At 38.9% G+C, this 15,817-nt stretch overlaps 1 protein-coding gene across 2 annotated transcripts in view; it reads right to left on the bottom strand.

Annotated features, from left to right (window-relative positions):
* Nucleotides 1–11,617, bottom strand: part of NUP43 (nucleoporin 43) — a 784,265-nt gene extending 772,648 nt beyond the window's left edge. The window contains exon 1 of one of the 2 annotated variants that reach the window (XM_044069310.1): nucleotides 11,367–11,617. In XM_044069310.1, the coding sequence (XP_043925245.1) occupies nucleotides 11,367–11,486 (120 nt within the window). In that variant the 5' untranslated portion in view covers nucleotides 11,487–11,617. The remainder of the gene's footprint in view (nucleotides 1–11,366) is intronic. The other variant, XM_044069319.1, reaches the window with a different exon arrangement.
* Between the last annotated feature and the right edge of the window lie 4,200 nt (nucleotides 11,618–15,817).

Genomic DNA, 15,817 nt, shown 5'->3' with positions numbered 1-15,817 from the left:
ATCCTTGAGGAGAATAACAACCATACAAATTATCTGTATACTTTCTGTAATTTTATCTAAAGAACTAAGCCAACACAGGAATGGAGAAAGAAAATGTTGCCAATAGGGATGACTACAAGTAGAGGTACAGAAAATAGACAAGAGGGAGACAGAATTTACTGGAGAAAACTGGCAAAGGAACCAAGGTAATGACAACAAATAACTAGAGAGGGAAATGTTATACAGTGGGATAAACCTATAAAGAAGTCTGGACTGCAGGTTACAGTCTGCATTCCCTACAAATGACTGACAGAATACAAGCAAAGAGAAAGGGATTGGGGAACCCTAACAAAGACCTGCTTTGGTAAAGTTTAGATAAATCTAGAACAGAAGCTGATCTAAAAAAGGGGGATAATTAGCAGGGCATATAAAATATAGGAAAATGAATCAGATGAGGTTAGAAAAATTTTGGAAGAGAGTCTGGAAAAGCAAGTTACAGGGAAACAAAGGAAGCACACGTGTATGGCTCCCAAGTATGCAACCAAGACCAGAAGGTGTAGGGTTTTTGCTTGGAAGCATTCGCAAATAGTTATTTTTATACCCCAAGCAAACTTTAAAGAATTTTCCTCAGGTAGATGGCAAATGCTAATGTGAAGGAGAAGAAACAGGTAACTGGGAACATGTTTTTTTGGGAAATTAATAAAATGGCAGATTTTAAGAATTCCCTACAGAATATTCCATCAGAAATATTGGGGAAGCAAATGGTTGTTACGGGGAAAATTATTCTTGATCTAGGACACAGAATCTGAATTACCTAGGCACAGTACGGCTTTACTACGGTTAATTCTACTGGCTGCCAAAAAAGCAATTACTAGAAAATGGAAATTTAAATACAAACCAACTGTATCTAAAGTAGTGAATATTGTAAAAAGAGATAAAATTACTGGAAATTGGATATTTAGAAAAGAGAGAAAGTTACATATAAATAAATGAAATTTGTGGGAAAAATACATGTAAAATAATGTTCAAGGGAAGGAGTAAGGTTTAAGGGAAGGCAGGAATTGAGCAATTTATTTGATGTTAGAATAATGACAGCTGTTGTAAAGAAAAAAACGTGCATGTAATACATAATGTATTAAATATGGTTTTCTATTAATGTACGAGTGTCTATGGCTCAAGTTATAATTTAATAAAAGGTGTTTAAAAAGATTTGTACACAAACATTAACACTATAGAATCTTGGAGAATATCCACTATTCCACAGTGCAGAGAAATATCAGATTTGGTATACATCAAGTAATGGGACCCTCTCCCCTCAGCAGTAGATGCTTTTTAAAGCATTTAAGAAAAGTTTACAGTTCTGCGATCAGGCATTTAAGTGTTATGACTCATGACTCTCCTTTCTGTTAAGGGAGCCTCTTCTACACATGGTACTGGTTTTGGAACTAGATTTCTCAAGTGTGAACAGTGTCTCTCTCCTATTCTGGAACTGAATCTCAGGAGAGACCATCCACAAGACCCCCAGCTGGGTGCTGTTCAGCTAAAGTTTGTCAGTAAACACAATGATCACCATAATACAAATGGAAATAGCAGAAAGTAAAACTCTGTCCATATGCAACTGACATATCTGGATTATTTTGCCTTTTTAGAGATTATGGATGCAGTGCTCAAAGATAACAGTCCCACAGTGTTTACTGTTCTTCTGGCAAACTTCAAATCCCATGTGGGAAATAATGGAAACAGCTAGAGTTGTGTAACAGGGAGAAATACATACATATGTACTCAGATGTTCACCATCTGTGCTAGCCATCAACTGTTCAAAACAAACACAATGCTTGAATATAAGGCTGTTAATTAGTGTACTTGATAGCAGAAAATCTTGGCCAAAGATCAGCGGGATGCAGATGTAATTATATCATCAAACCCAAGGCCAAATTCCTAGGACACTTGTGACTGCTCAGCACCTCTGTTGGTCCATGATAATCATCTGGAAGAAAGCTGGGTTAGATAATCAAAGTGGACAAACCCAGGAACAGCAAACTTGTAGCAAAGGTATCACTGGAATGCCTATTCAAACATCTGTGTATGTGTTGAGTTCAAATCCAAACTCAACAGAAGACCTTTTTCTATACCTGATTAGGTTGGGAATATACAGTATGAAAAGACTGTAATCAGGACCTCAATAATTAAGGCACAGACAAGGAGCCGTAGTCAGCATTAGTTGGCATTTGCCATAGTAATAACACTAGGACCTGCTGGTATATACCACAAGTGAAGGAAATTGTCTAAAGAAGCCTTCTATATAATGTTAACAGGGAGTCTTCTACATGTGACCAATAGGTACTGAGAGAACCAGGATATTAGCAACTGCAGCAGTCACTAAAGCAAAGGCCCAGTGTGGACAGAGTCTGGCAAGACCCAGGAAAATTACTTTCCATATGGGCTCCAAGATCTTGTAGCAAAGCATCGCACACCTCAGACGGGAGAAGAGGAGATACTGCCCAGGCTGTTCTCAGCAACGATGCAGAAATACTAACCTTAATATGGAATACTGTTGAGAGATAAAAGGAACACTGAAGAACGCCTGTATCTTCTGAATACACCTTCTTTTAAAGAAAATACCACAACAATTAAATATTTTCAATGTGAAACACATGCTAAAGTGAATAATAACCATACAAAAATCTTCAATGTGCTGATGTCATGGTGAATGAGTGTTAAGCACAACACTTCACTGTGTGGAAAGCTGGCAAAGCACATTTACAAATGCAAAGGAGGGTAGTATTCCCATTTTTGAAGAGACAGGATTGGTCCTCCAGTTATACAGATATCACACACCTCAACTTCCCAGGAAAAGTCTAACTCACAGTGCTGAAAAGGAGTCTTTATCCAACAGTCAAGCATCTGAGTCAGCAGAAGCAATGCAACTCCCATCCTGGCCACAGACCAGTTGATCTACTGTTTACCCTTGCACAAACACTGCAAGTGTCACAGAAGTTTACCAATACCACTGCAGATGTTTTGTGGATTTGCTCAAAGAATATAGTCATGCACCCTAAAATATCTTGTGGGACATAATACAACAGTCGCTGCTACTGTGTGCCATTCACACCATGTATTTTGTGGACGTAAACTATGCACTTATTGCCAATGCTGTAACCCCCTTCTGTTTGTGATACTCATGGGCAGGATATAAAGGCACTGTCAAGATTTAAAGAGCATCTACAGTGGATATAAAAAGTTTACACACCCCTGTTAAAATACCAGGTTTTTGGGATATAAAAAAATGAGACCACAATAAATCATTTCAAAACTTTTCCCACCTTTAATGTCACCTATAACCTGTACAATTCAATTGAAAAACAAAAATCTGTTAGGGGAAAAAAATATAAAAAATAAATGTACAATACGCTGGTTGCATAAGTGTGCACACCCTTAAACTAATACCTTGCTGAAGCACCTTTTGATTTAATTACAACATTCAGTCTTCTTGGGTAGTGGTGCTGCGGTAGTGTTGTCACCTCACAGTAAGACGTTGTCCTGTTCGATTCTCAGCTAGATCGTCTTCTGTGTGGAGACATGCGTGAATGGACATACCTTCATTGAAGGTTGTGCGTCAGGGCCGGCAACTCGGCACGTAAAAATCTATTGCCAATCATTAGCAGACCGGAGTTACGCTGTGGCGACCCCTAACCGGGAAAAGCCGAAAGACACAACAACAAGTCTTCTTGGGTAGGAGTCTATCAGCATGGCACATCTTACCTTGGCAATATTTGCCCACTCTTCCTTGCAAAAGTGCTCCAAATCTGTCAGATTGCAAGGGCATCTCTTGTGCACAGCCCTCTAGCCTGATACTGCCACCACCATGCAAAGTTTTTGTCCCAAACATACCTTTTGGAATTGTGGCCAAAAGTTCAACCTTGGTCTCATCAGACCATAACACATTTTGCCCATAACACATTTTGCCCACATGTTTTTGGGAGACCTGATGTATTGTTGTGCAAATTTTAGCCGGGCCTGCGTGTTTTTCTGAGGAAGAAAAGGCTTCTGTCTTGCAACCCTACCCCATAGTCCAAACATATGGAGAATACAGGAGATTGCTGTTAACACGTAGTACACAACCAGTACTTGCCAGAAATTCCTGCAGCTCCTTCACTGTTGCTATAGGTCTCTTGGCAGGCTCCCTGACCAGTATTCATCTTGACTTTTCATCAATTTTGGAGGGACGTCCAGCTATTTGCAACGTCACTGTTTTCCCATAGTTTCTCCATTTTTTGATGACTGTCTTCACTGTGTTCCATGCTATATCCAATGCTGTGGAAATGTTTTTGTACCCTTCTCCTGATACCTTTCAACAATGAGATCCCTTTGATGCTTTGTAAGCTCTCTGCAAACCACGGCTTTTGCTGTAACAGGCAATGGAGTAAATGTCAGAAACATCCTACTAGGACAGCTGAACTTTACTTGGGGTTAATCAGTCTCTCTAATTGATGGCAGGTGTGAACTTTATTTGGGGTTAATCAGTCTCTCTAATTGATGGCAGGTGTGTACCCAAGAAGACTGAATGCTGTAATTATATCAAAAGGTGCTTCAACAAAGTATTAGTTTAAGAGTGTGCACACATACAACCAGCATACTGTACGTTTTTTATTTTTATATTTTTCCACTAACAGATCTGTTTGTTTTTCAATTGAATTGTGCAGGTTATAGGTCACATTTAAGGTGGGAAAGTTTTTGAAATGATTTATTGTGGTCTCATTTTTTTTTGTATCACAAAAACCTGGCATTTTAACAGGGGCGTGTAAACGTTTTATATCCACTGTAGTATATCGATGTGAGGATTGTATCTATACTTAAACTCAAACCTATCCTGTCTCAATCCTTATAACCAGGTCAGGTCAAACCAAGAATCCCATGTTCCCGCTACATGGAAAAAAAATTCACACATTATCCCTAAATACAAAGGAGAAAGTACAACATACATCTTACCCCCCCCCCCAAAAAACAAAATAATACTTGAAAATGAATCCAAAGACAATTGCTAAATCATCTCCTGCAGAAGAACTCCTATCCCCCAACAGAACACAGCCTCCAGCCCTCCAACTATACTAACACACTGTACTTCTAACCTTTATACATATAGTCAATAAGGCTAGAGATAACGGCAAACTAGCCTCCACCTTATTTCTAGACGTGTCTAAAGCCTTTGACACAGTTTGTCACAGCAAACTTTTACTTTAAATGCCCTCAGTAGTGCTATCTCAGCCCAACCATCTATTGCTCAAAAGCTACTTGTCCAATAGGCATCAGTCAGTAAAATGGCACTCCATCCTCTCTCCATATCTCCCAGTTACCAGTGTGTACCATAAGGCTCTATCCTTGGTCCAATGCTCTCCAACACATTCCATATATCCACACAGACATCCCTGATAAAATACACAGATGACTCAATGCTCATATGTGCATCAGACAATCTGACATATCTCCACAGAATTAGCAAGGAAGCTTTAACACCTTAAGTAATAGCTCATGCTCAACCCCCCCCCCCCAAAAAAAAAATATTTACCTCTCAAAATCCCTTTCTTATGAAAAAAAATTAAAATCCTCTGTCTTAACAATACAACCACTGAAGTCACTTCTCATAGCAAATTATTAGGGAGTGATAATACAAATTTTGTTATATGCAGGTTGAATTTTATAAAAAAAAGAATAAAAATCACAAAAAAATAGGTATGCTTTAGACAGCCTAAAACTCTCTCACCAATGTAACCAAAACTACACTTGCTACTGCTTAGCTCTTCCCCTGAATACTTAATGGCACTCCCATCCTTACTAACCTCCAGACATCACAAAAAGCAAATATTCAACATTATAATAACAAAGTGGCTAGATATGCACAAAATACTCCTTTCAGAAGCTGCCACTGTATAGCACTAAATCACCTAAATTGGTTAGAACAACCCCATCAACTAACATATACACAACTTCTCACCACCTATAAAATTACCCAGCATCCATCTGCTTGCCCAGCACTAAATCTATTCTCCACAATTATGTTTCCATTCAGTCATTACAATCCAATGACCAAAAACTCCTCTCCGAACACAAACCCATCAAACCTGCTGGGCACGGTCTGTACTTATACCATGACACTAATGCCTGGGACATTTTATCCATATCCATCAAGTCAATACTTTCCCTCTAGTCCTTTAAAACTATTCTAAAACATTTCCTAGTCAAAATTTGGCTGTTCTTGCTCAACCCATGACAAACTGGGAGGGCTACAGAATCCTGAAAACTCAAAATCCTGAAAACACACAGGATACCCAATACTCACTATATTCCAGCACAAGTACATACAGAAACAAATAAAACACAAACTATATTACTGCTCTCCAAGTATAAAGCAGGGGGTCAAGACACCTGCACCCCTGATGTGGGGGGCTGCACCCCCCCCACACACCCCCTGCTACTTAAATATATCAACTTCAAGATTGCACTTAGTGTAGTGAAGTGCAATCTCGGACTTGATACATTTAAGTAGCAGGGGGTGGGGGGCTTGCACCCCCCTGCATATAGTTGAAAGGTAATATGTTTCTGTATGTACTTGTGCTGGAATATAGTGAGTGTTGGCATCCTGTGTGTTTTCAGGATTTTTGGCTTTCTGGATTCTGTAACGCTCCCGACAAACTACATCCCTAAATATGAACAAGTATCTATTCATACCTCACACCTCCTTATTCATCCTTCTTCACTCGCTTTCTTACTTCAATCAATTCCTCTCCCCAGACTCTCTAAATATGCCATAACACTGCCCCCCACCACTTCATCTAGCAATTCTTGTCTGCATTAAAGTAATTTACCTTTAATTTCTCTAAACTGACTAAAATTTCTCTAAATATTAAATCATACAAGTTATAGCTATTCTTAACCAAAGTTTTTACATTATGTCTACTTTGATATAATTGTTTGACCTGTAGAGTTTTTTTTTTTTTTTTTTACTGTATTATTTTCGAAGACGTTTTTTAAAATGCTTTGTAATACGTTGGAGCTTTTCTCACACCTATCCATCAGGCTTTTCCAGTAATCAAATGTCACTAAATAAAGAATGAAGTCAATGAAAATTAGTACTTGCAAATCACAGGTTATGGCTTTCGCACAAAAGAGAGGATTGGTCTGCGCAGACAAGGGGTGAGCACATACTTCAGTTAGAGGAGTTTAAGTTTCTTGGTGTCTTGTTCGTAAGCAAAGGAGGGAATCAGACATTTGACTTACAAAATGAGTACAGTGACAGTACTACTGTAATTGTTGTCCCTATGTATAGTAGTGAAGCAAGAACTGAATCTGAAGGTAAAGCTCTTGAGTTACCGGACAACCTATAGTCTAATTTTCATCTACAGTCATGAGCTTTTAAGAAGGAAATAAAATGCTGGGATTTTGAAGATAAATAACAGAAATCAGGTTCCCCCTCAGGGTGGTCACAGACTCGCTCTCCATGACAAAGCGAGCAGTTCAGCAATTGTGGAGGATCCCTAACTGCAGCCATTGCTTGGTCAGGAAACAGAGTTTGGGTACTCATGATGATGTTCCTGGGCATCTTAGATGAGTAGGGTTGCCAGCTGTCCGGTTTTTGACCGGACTATCCGGTTTTCAGTGAAATTGTCCGGTGAAAAAAAATCATCAAAACCGGACTAATGAAGTCCGGTTTTTTTTTTTTTTGTACAGAGTCAAGAAGGACTGAAAAGTAAAAAAACTTAAACATATGCAAATTCAGTTATGCAGACACAGAACACAGTGCAAATTACCGCCGCCGCCCGTGTTCTCTCTTCTCTTCCCTTTACCTTTGGCCGGCTTTAGTCATCAGTCAGCTCATGCGTACGTGCGTGCGTGCTTATTCCATTCACCAGTGTGATGGAATGGAAATAAATTGCGCGGAAATTTTAAGCAGCACAAGGGAATAAAAATGAACAGCTCTCTTTTTAGGAACATCTTGCCCAGAATTGCAATGGCTTTGCTTTCACAAGGTACTGGATAACAGATTATTACTTACCTCTTGAAAAACCTGCATACCAATGGTACCAATAGGTTTGCTGTGTCTGTGTGTGGCCAAAGGGATGATTTTGTTATCGTGTGTCAGAAATTAACTGCAAAGTAGTTTACAAACAGGGTTGTAAGGCAGCATGCTTCTTGGCATCTCTATCTTCTAATTTCTTTCTTTTTTTTTCTGTTTGATTTTTTATTTGTATTTAAGAAAGATTTTTAAAAGCAGCGATTGCACAATTATTTTCTGCTATGTTGTGTCTTCTTTATCCTGACTGATCTAGATTGATAACATTAACAGCTTGGACATATATGTTTGTATTACTATTTGTATCACCAGATTTTAGCATTAAAATGAGTAAATGTTTCAGCTAAGCAAAGATTCAAATGACAGAAAAACTGCATTTCGTTTTTTTTTATGGGGGGTGGGTAGCAGATTAACAAAAGCCTATCACTTTTTTGTCAGTGTGAGATACACAAAGTGCAACACTAGATGCCAGTAGAAGCTATAAGTCATCTCTTGGCTTTTTTTATATATTTTATAATGTATAAGTGAATTAAATGAAGACTGACCTAAACCATTACTTTTTGCAAAAATTCATAAAAATTAAAGAAACGTCACTGATTTTAAAAGTGATATCTATTGGATATATGCGGTAATTCTAATGTGTCCATTATTGTTAGTTCCTGTGAGATTTTTACCTTTTTACTTTTAAATAAATTCATATACATGCGCTCTATATTTTCAGCTTAGCTTTTAGCTGCCTTGGAAATAATGACTGATCACTGCAAATATAACTTTTGTGAAGCAACTTCAGAAATAAAACAGATGAAAGCAGAATTTTTTTTTCCTTTTCTGGTTGCTGTGTATCTCTAAAGAAGAATGCTGAACATCCCATGTTGACTTTAAAAATTAAGATATTATGAATAAAAGTTTAATTGCTGTTTGCATACATTACTCTGGAGATATCTTATTGTCTTATTCTGCAGACTTGGGTTCCAGCACTAAAGCGTATACAGCGTATTGCAGAGAAAATATATGTGCAATGATAGGGTTAGCTGACTTATATTACATATATGATGTGAGAGATGATGAATTTCAACCATGGAGATTGGATAATTTGATGGCTTAGTTCACTTAAAGACAGCTCTTCAGCTCATGATAGACTTAATAGTTTTCTCTGCTCAACAGGGAGTCAGACTAACAGTGAACATTAAACATGTAAAGGCAGATTAATCTATTTAGTCCTATAATAAGCCAACTGCTTGCTCTGTTACCTTTGTATATAGTGTTTTTATTTCTGCATATATATCTAACTGCATTTTGTTGATGTTTAATGTGGTAAACTGTTGCCCAGTCTCTTAATGTTGCAAATGTTTATATCATGTTTAAAGTAAAGCTTATTGCATTTTGCAAGTGATATTTGATCTGATTGGTACTATTGCCCAAATGGAATTTATTCTGAACTGCATTTGAATTATTTAGCTACTGTATTGTTTCTTCTTTGAATTACATCTGTTTCTGAGTAGCTATTGTGTTTTATGTTTAGCATACTATCCTGCCTAATATCTTCAGACTCTGACACACTAACAGGCTTGTAATTCAGCTATCTGCTGCCTTCTTTTTTACTGGTCTTTTCTTTTCATTCTTTTACCCTTTTTCTAACCTTTCTATGTCTACTGCTTTTTATAATGGATATCCTCTCCTTGTATTATCTAACCTATCACATTCATTTCTATACTGCTCTTACTGTTGTATTAGATAGATTTACAGGAACAAATCTGAAATGTAATTAACTTAAGAGGAAGTTTTTTATTGCAATTCCTTTAAAATTATATTGCTTAAAGCTGTTGAATGTGGTTAAAATATTTTAGAATGATAAAACAGGGCAAACTTATCTGTTGCCATAGTATCTCTCCTGTTAATATTACTAACTATTTTGATATAATGCTCTATAATTGAGGGTCAGCTGTGGTTAATTGTTATTTGTGACATACTGAGATTGGTATAGCAAAGGTATGTAAATTGATGACCCAGCTAGTTTTCTGACCATCCACCAAGCATATGCTCTGTAGCTTTCTATAAAATGCATAGGTTCATTTTTCAAAAGCTGCAAGACCAATTGTGTCATTATATATTGTTTTATACTAAACATGTATTTTCAGACCATGCTATACATTTTCAGGTCTGTTTTATTGATGTAAGATATGATTGTTGTTAATACGTGTAATTTCTTAGAACATTTTAAAATTTTATCATCTTAAACTTGGAAAACAATGTACAATGCTGTTTCGGTGAATGTGAGATTTAAAGGCAGAGTAGTATTAATGCTACGTCTGTTTTCATTGTGAGACTGTATTGCTTTGTTTAGCAAATGTGTATCAGTGGTTTGTACTATAAAATTTGAAATAAATGTTTTAAATTAAATCAAAATATCTGTAATCACCGTAGAAGTAAAGAAGAAGACAGTATGCACACTGAAAGTTTTGAACAGTGTTTATGGCAACTGGGGAGAAATCGGCTGAAATCAGGCATCCAGAACAGAAAAAGAGGGTATTCCTTCTGTTCAGCTGACGTCACAGTGATGTCACAAAATGGGAGGGGCATGGTTGGGAGAGGGGTGGGAATGGGTGGAGTTATGAGTGATGTGAGGGGCGTGACCTTAGTCCGGTTTTAGCCACAAAGAAACCTGGCAACCCTATAGATGAGAGGGGCATTAATCACATCCCACTAGAAAAATATGCAAAGACAGATCCAGACTATATCGAAGGGGTTATATTTCTCAGCTTGTTTGAAAACATCTACTGATATAGAATGACTTGAAGACTATTGATGGCGCTTGGGAAGCCTGGTATACACTACTCAGTTCCGTCAGGGTTTAAAGAGTGTCTAGGAGGAAATTCAACAGACATCACTAGCGAAAACTGCAACCTCATCAAGACAGCCAGTTTAGAAAATTAATATATGAATGAGTTTAGTATTACTCATTTGTCTCTGTATCATATTCCATATTATATTCAATTGCATATGTTCAGTTACTCTATTCTGAAAAATTACCGCGATTGTGTTAAATATATGTCTTTGCATACACTTTTTTTTTCCTTCTAAAAATACAAATATTTTTCCCAGGCAGATCTAAAGAACCAGTTCCAGACTCCAGCTACAAAATGGCAAAAATATACAGACGTAAAATGCGTGCTATATCAGACATGAAACAACCTATATTCCTGTCGTACGGCCACTTCACCTTATTAATAACAAGTCCGTACGTAGTCAAGTGGAGAAACAAAACGTAAACCTCAAACGGGTCAAAACAGACGAAGGAAAGAAAATCAACTGCACCTACTTCATTGTCCCAGGACCCAGTAGCAAACACTTCGGGTTGTTGAAGCGCTGAAGAAGAAATCGGTCTCCAACGAGTTTTGCTTATCTTCAAAGAAACAAACTTGCCACACAAGTTATCCATAGTTGATATACAAAAAAGTCAAATGAAACTGTGAACTACTACCGCAGCTTTCCCTCTATGCAGTTTGAGCAACTAGATCTCCCGCCTCTTCCTGGTACTCTTACGTCATTCCATCAAAGTCGTGGTGATTCTAGAACAGAGTATAGTGCCTCTTGCCGGTACCAATCGTGAAAAAAGGATAATTGGGGAAAACTGTTTAGGTAATAAAGCGGAACTATTTTGGTTACTGATATTTGGAAGACGGCAGTGTACAATTTTGTGGCTCCTTACCCTTCTTTTCTTTGACGTTTTTTGCAGTTAGTGATTTCCTTCACCTCTTAATATTTTTTAAGGAGCTACAAAGACTAGTGCATTTCGGCTTATTTGACAAAATGTCACACCAGTGTAAGCGACAGCAAACCCTGCCTATGACAGACCCACATCACCCATGCACCAATACTTACAGATGAAAGGGGCTAGCTACAATATGAATATTCATTGCATAACGATAGCGTTGTAATGAATATTCATGATACATTTTGTCGTCAAATTTGATAGTGGACTGTCTTGTCTACCAGAAAGTCTGAAGTACTACTCGCTTAGGTAATCTGCCCCTCCCCCATTTGTAATATCCCTGTTGACACCGCACAAACAATCCCACGCTCTGCATGATGTATATATTCCTAGCTATGATCCATTAACCCGTCCTGTTAAGGTTCGCTGTGAAATTACACGATCTACTCTTTAGTTCCTATACACACTGTTCTCTCTCTACTTCATTAGATCTTCTCTTGCCCATCTTCACTACTTTATTTCCACTTGGAATTTATTATCATGTATTTAAAATGATACATCTGATTTAGAATGACACAATAATATATTTACTTAACGTTTCTGACCCTAAAAAGTGCTTGCGCATACTAGGGGACATATTTGGCGTCAGTGCAGTTCTTGTCCATTCATGACACACTACTGAAGGAGGGATGGTTGGTTTAGTGCAGTGCTTAGGTGGACGCGGACAGCTTCTGAATGGATTCGGTAAAGTTTCATTTGGTGTCAGTGAAGTGCTTCTGCATACAAGGACAAACTACTGAAGGGGTCGCTGTGGGAAATCAATCATTCGTTTATGTGTCAGTGAAGAGTGAAGTGCTTCTGCGTACGTGTTCAGACTGCTGTGACCCTGGGGGAAATCGTTCATTCGATGTTATTAAATTGCCTTGGGGTATGTGTTCAAACTACTTAAGGCATCGTTGGGGGAAATGCTTCAGTTGGTGTCACTTAAGTGTTTGGCCGTACATGGACAAGCTACTAAAGGGGTCGCTGGGTGACATCTTTCATTTGGTGTCAGTGAAGTGCTTGGGCATACATGGACAAACTACTGAATGGGTCGCTGGGGGAAGCATTCATTTATGTGTCAATGAAGTGCTTGTGCATCAACGGTCAGACTGCTGAATGTGTTGCTGGAGGAATTATTCATTTGGATTCATGGAAGTGCTTGCGCATACATGGACACATTGCTGAAGGAGTCGCTGGGGGAACTTTTTCATGTGGTGTAAGTGAAGTGCTTGTGCATACATAGACAAACTACTGAAGGAGGGATCATTAGGGGACATTTTTGTTTTGGTGTCTGAAGTTCTTCAGCACACATGAGCAAACTACTTAAGGGATCATTGAGGGAAATATTTCATGTGGTGTCAGTCAAGTGCTTTTTCATACCTAGTTACTGCTGAAGTGGTTGCTGGGTGAAATCATTCTCTTGGTATCATTGAAGTACCTATATGTACATGGACAAACTTTTTGAAGGGGGTCACTATGGGAAATGTTTCCTTTGGTATCATTGAAGTGCTTGTGCATAGGTGGACAAACTACTGAAGGGATCATTACATGGACAAACTACTGAAGGGGTCACTGGGGAAATCATTCATTTATGTGTCCATGAAGTGCTTGTGCATACATGATCAAACTTCAGAAGGGGTCGCTGGGAAAAATCATTTAATGATGTCACTGAAGTACTTGTGCAAACATGGATAAACTACCAAAGGGGTCACTGAGGGAAATGTTTCATTGGGTATCAAGGAAGTGCTTGTGCATACATGGTCAAACTGCTGAAGGGGTTGAGGGGGGAATCATTCATTGAGTATCATTGACATGCTGTTGTTTATATGGCCAAACTGCTCAAGGGTTCTTTGCGGAAATGTTTCATTTGGCATCAGTGAAGTGGTTCTGCATACATGGACAAAGTACTGAATGGAGGGCTGTTGGGGGGAAATGTTTGATTTGGTGTCAGTTAAGTTTGTTTGTTTGTTTGTTTTTCTTTCGACTTTTCCCGGTTAGGGGTCGCCACAGCAGAACTCCAGTCCGCTAATGATTGGCAGTTGATTTTTATGGTGCCGAGGTGCCAGCCCGACACCCAACCTTCAATGAAGGCATGCCCATTCACGCATATCTTTCGAATGCCACTCGACCGTGGGGAGGACATGCAGACTCCATACAGAAGGTGCTCCAGCCGAGAATCGAATGGGAGAACCTCTTGCTGTGAGGCGACAATGCTACCGCTGCACCACCGCGGCTTCATTTGTTGTCAGTTAAGTGCTTGTGCATAAATGGACCAACTACTTAAAGGTTCTTTGGGAGAACTTTGTCATTTACTGTCAGTGAAGTACTTTTGCATACATGATCAGAATGTTGAAGTGGATGCTAGTGGAAATCATTCATTTGGGGTCACTGAAGTGTTTGTGTGTACATGGACAAACTACTGTAGGGGTCATATCATTTGGTGTCAATGAGGCGCTTGTACATACCAGAACAAAATATTGAAATGATTGTTGCGAGAAGTGTTTCATTTATTGTCAGTGAAGTGCTTGTGTAACAGAAAGTTCACACCAGGGATCATACCAACAGCTCTACTAGATAGGGGCCAAGGGTACTAGCTGCTAGATCAAAGGCCTAGGGAACTAACCAAAGGGGCGGTGAGTACCACACAACGTGGCTGGGCTAATATATGCTTTCGGGCAGATAGCCCAGTACCTACCTATGAACCTATATGGATAAACTGCTGAAGGAGGGATTGTTGGGGAAATGTGTGATTCGGTGCCAGTGAAGTTTTGTGCATACTTGGGCAAACTTTTTAAGTGATCATTAGGGAAAATGTTTCATTTGGTGTCAGTAAAATGTTATTGCATACATAGTTAGACTGCTGAAGGGGTCACTGTGAGAAGTCATTTCCTTGGTGTTGGTGAAGAGCTTGTACATACATGGACAAACTACTAAAGGGGTTATGGAGGGAATGTTCCATTTGGTGTCAGTGAAGTGCTTGTGCATGCATGATCAGACTGCTGAAGGGGGTGCTGTGAGAAATCATTTAGTCTGTGTCATTGAAGTGCTTAATCACAGATGGACAAGCTACTGAAGGGGTCACTAGGGGATGTGTTTCATTTGGTGTCTGTGAAGTGCTTGTGCATACATGTCTAGTTTTCTAAAGGGGCCACTGGGGGAAATCATTCATTTGGTGCTATTAAAGTGCTTATGCCGACATGGACCAACTACGGAAGGGTCTGCTAGGGGAAATGTTTCATTTGGTGTCAGTGAAGTGGTTGTGCATACATGGACAAACGAATGAAGGGGTCACTGCAGGAAAATATGTATCAGTGAAGTGCTTGCGCATACTTGTTAGGATTGCTGAAAGGGTCACTTGGAGAAATCATTCATATGGTGTCATCGAAGTGCTTGTGTGTACATGGGCAAACTACTGAAAGGGTGTTGGGGAAATGTTTCATTTGGTGTCAATGAACTGCTTGCATGTACATGGATAAACTGTTAAAGGTATCATTGGGGAAATGTTTCATTTGGTGTCAGCGAAGTTTTTGTGCATGCACGGAGAAACTACTTTAGAGATCGTTGGGTGAAATGTTTGATTTGGTGTCAGTGAAGTGCCTGTGCATACATGGATAAATTGCTGAAGGGGTCAATGGGGGGAATGTTTCATCTGGTGTCAGTGAAGTGGTTGAGCATACATGGACAAACTACTGAAGGGATCACTACAGGAAATCATTCATTTATGTATCAGTGAAGTGCTTCTGCATAGTTGTTCGGATTGCTGAAAGGGTCACTGGGAGAAATCATTCATGTGGTGTCATTGAAATGTTTGTGTGTACATGGACAAACTACTGAAAGGGTGTTTGGGGGAATGTTTCATTTAGTGTCAGTGAAGTGCTTGATGGTATATGGGCAAAGTAACTACTAAAGGGATTATCGGGGGGAAATGTTTCACTGGGTGTCAGTGAAGTGCTTGTGCATACGTGGTCTGACCTCTGAAGTGGTCTGTAGGGAAAATCATTCATTTTGTCTCACTA

This window comes from Protopterus annectens, chromosome 1.part0, assembly GCF_019279795.1.
Source record: "Protopterus annectens isolate FY-2018-M chromosome 1.part0, PAN1.0, whole genome shotgun sequence".
NCBI classification, from domain to species: Eukaryota; Metazoa; Chordata; order Ceratodontiformes; family Protopteridae; genus Protopterus; species Protopterus annectens.
The sequence above is the reverse complement of the archived record's forward strand: the minus strand, read 5'-3'. Positions and strand labels throughout refer to the sequence as shown.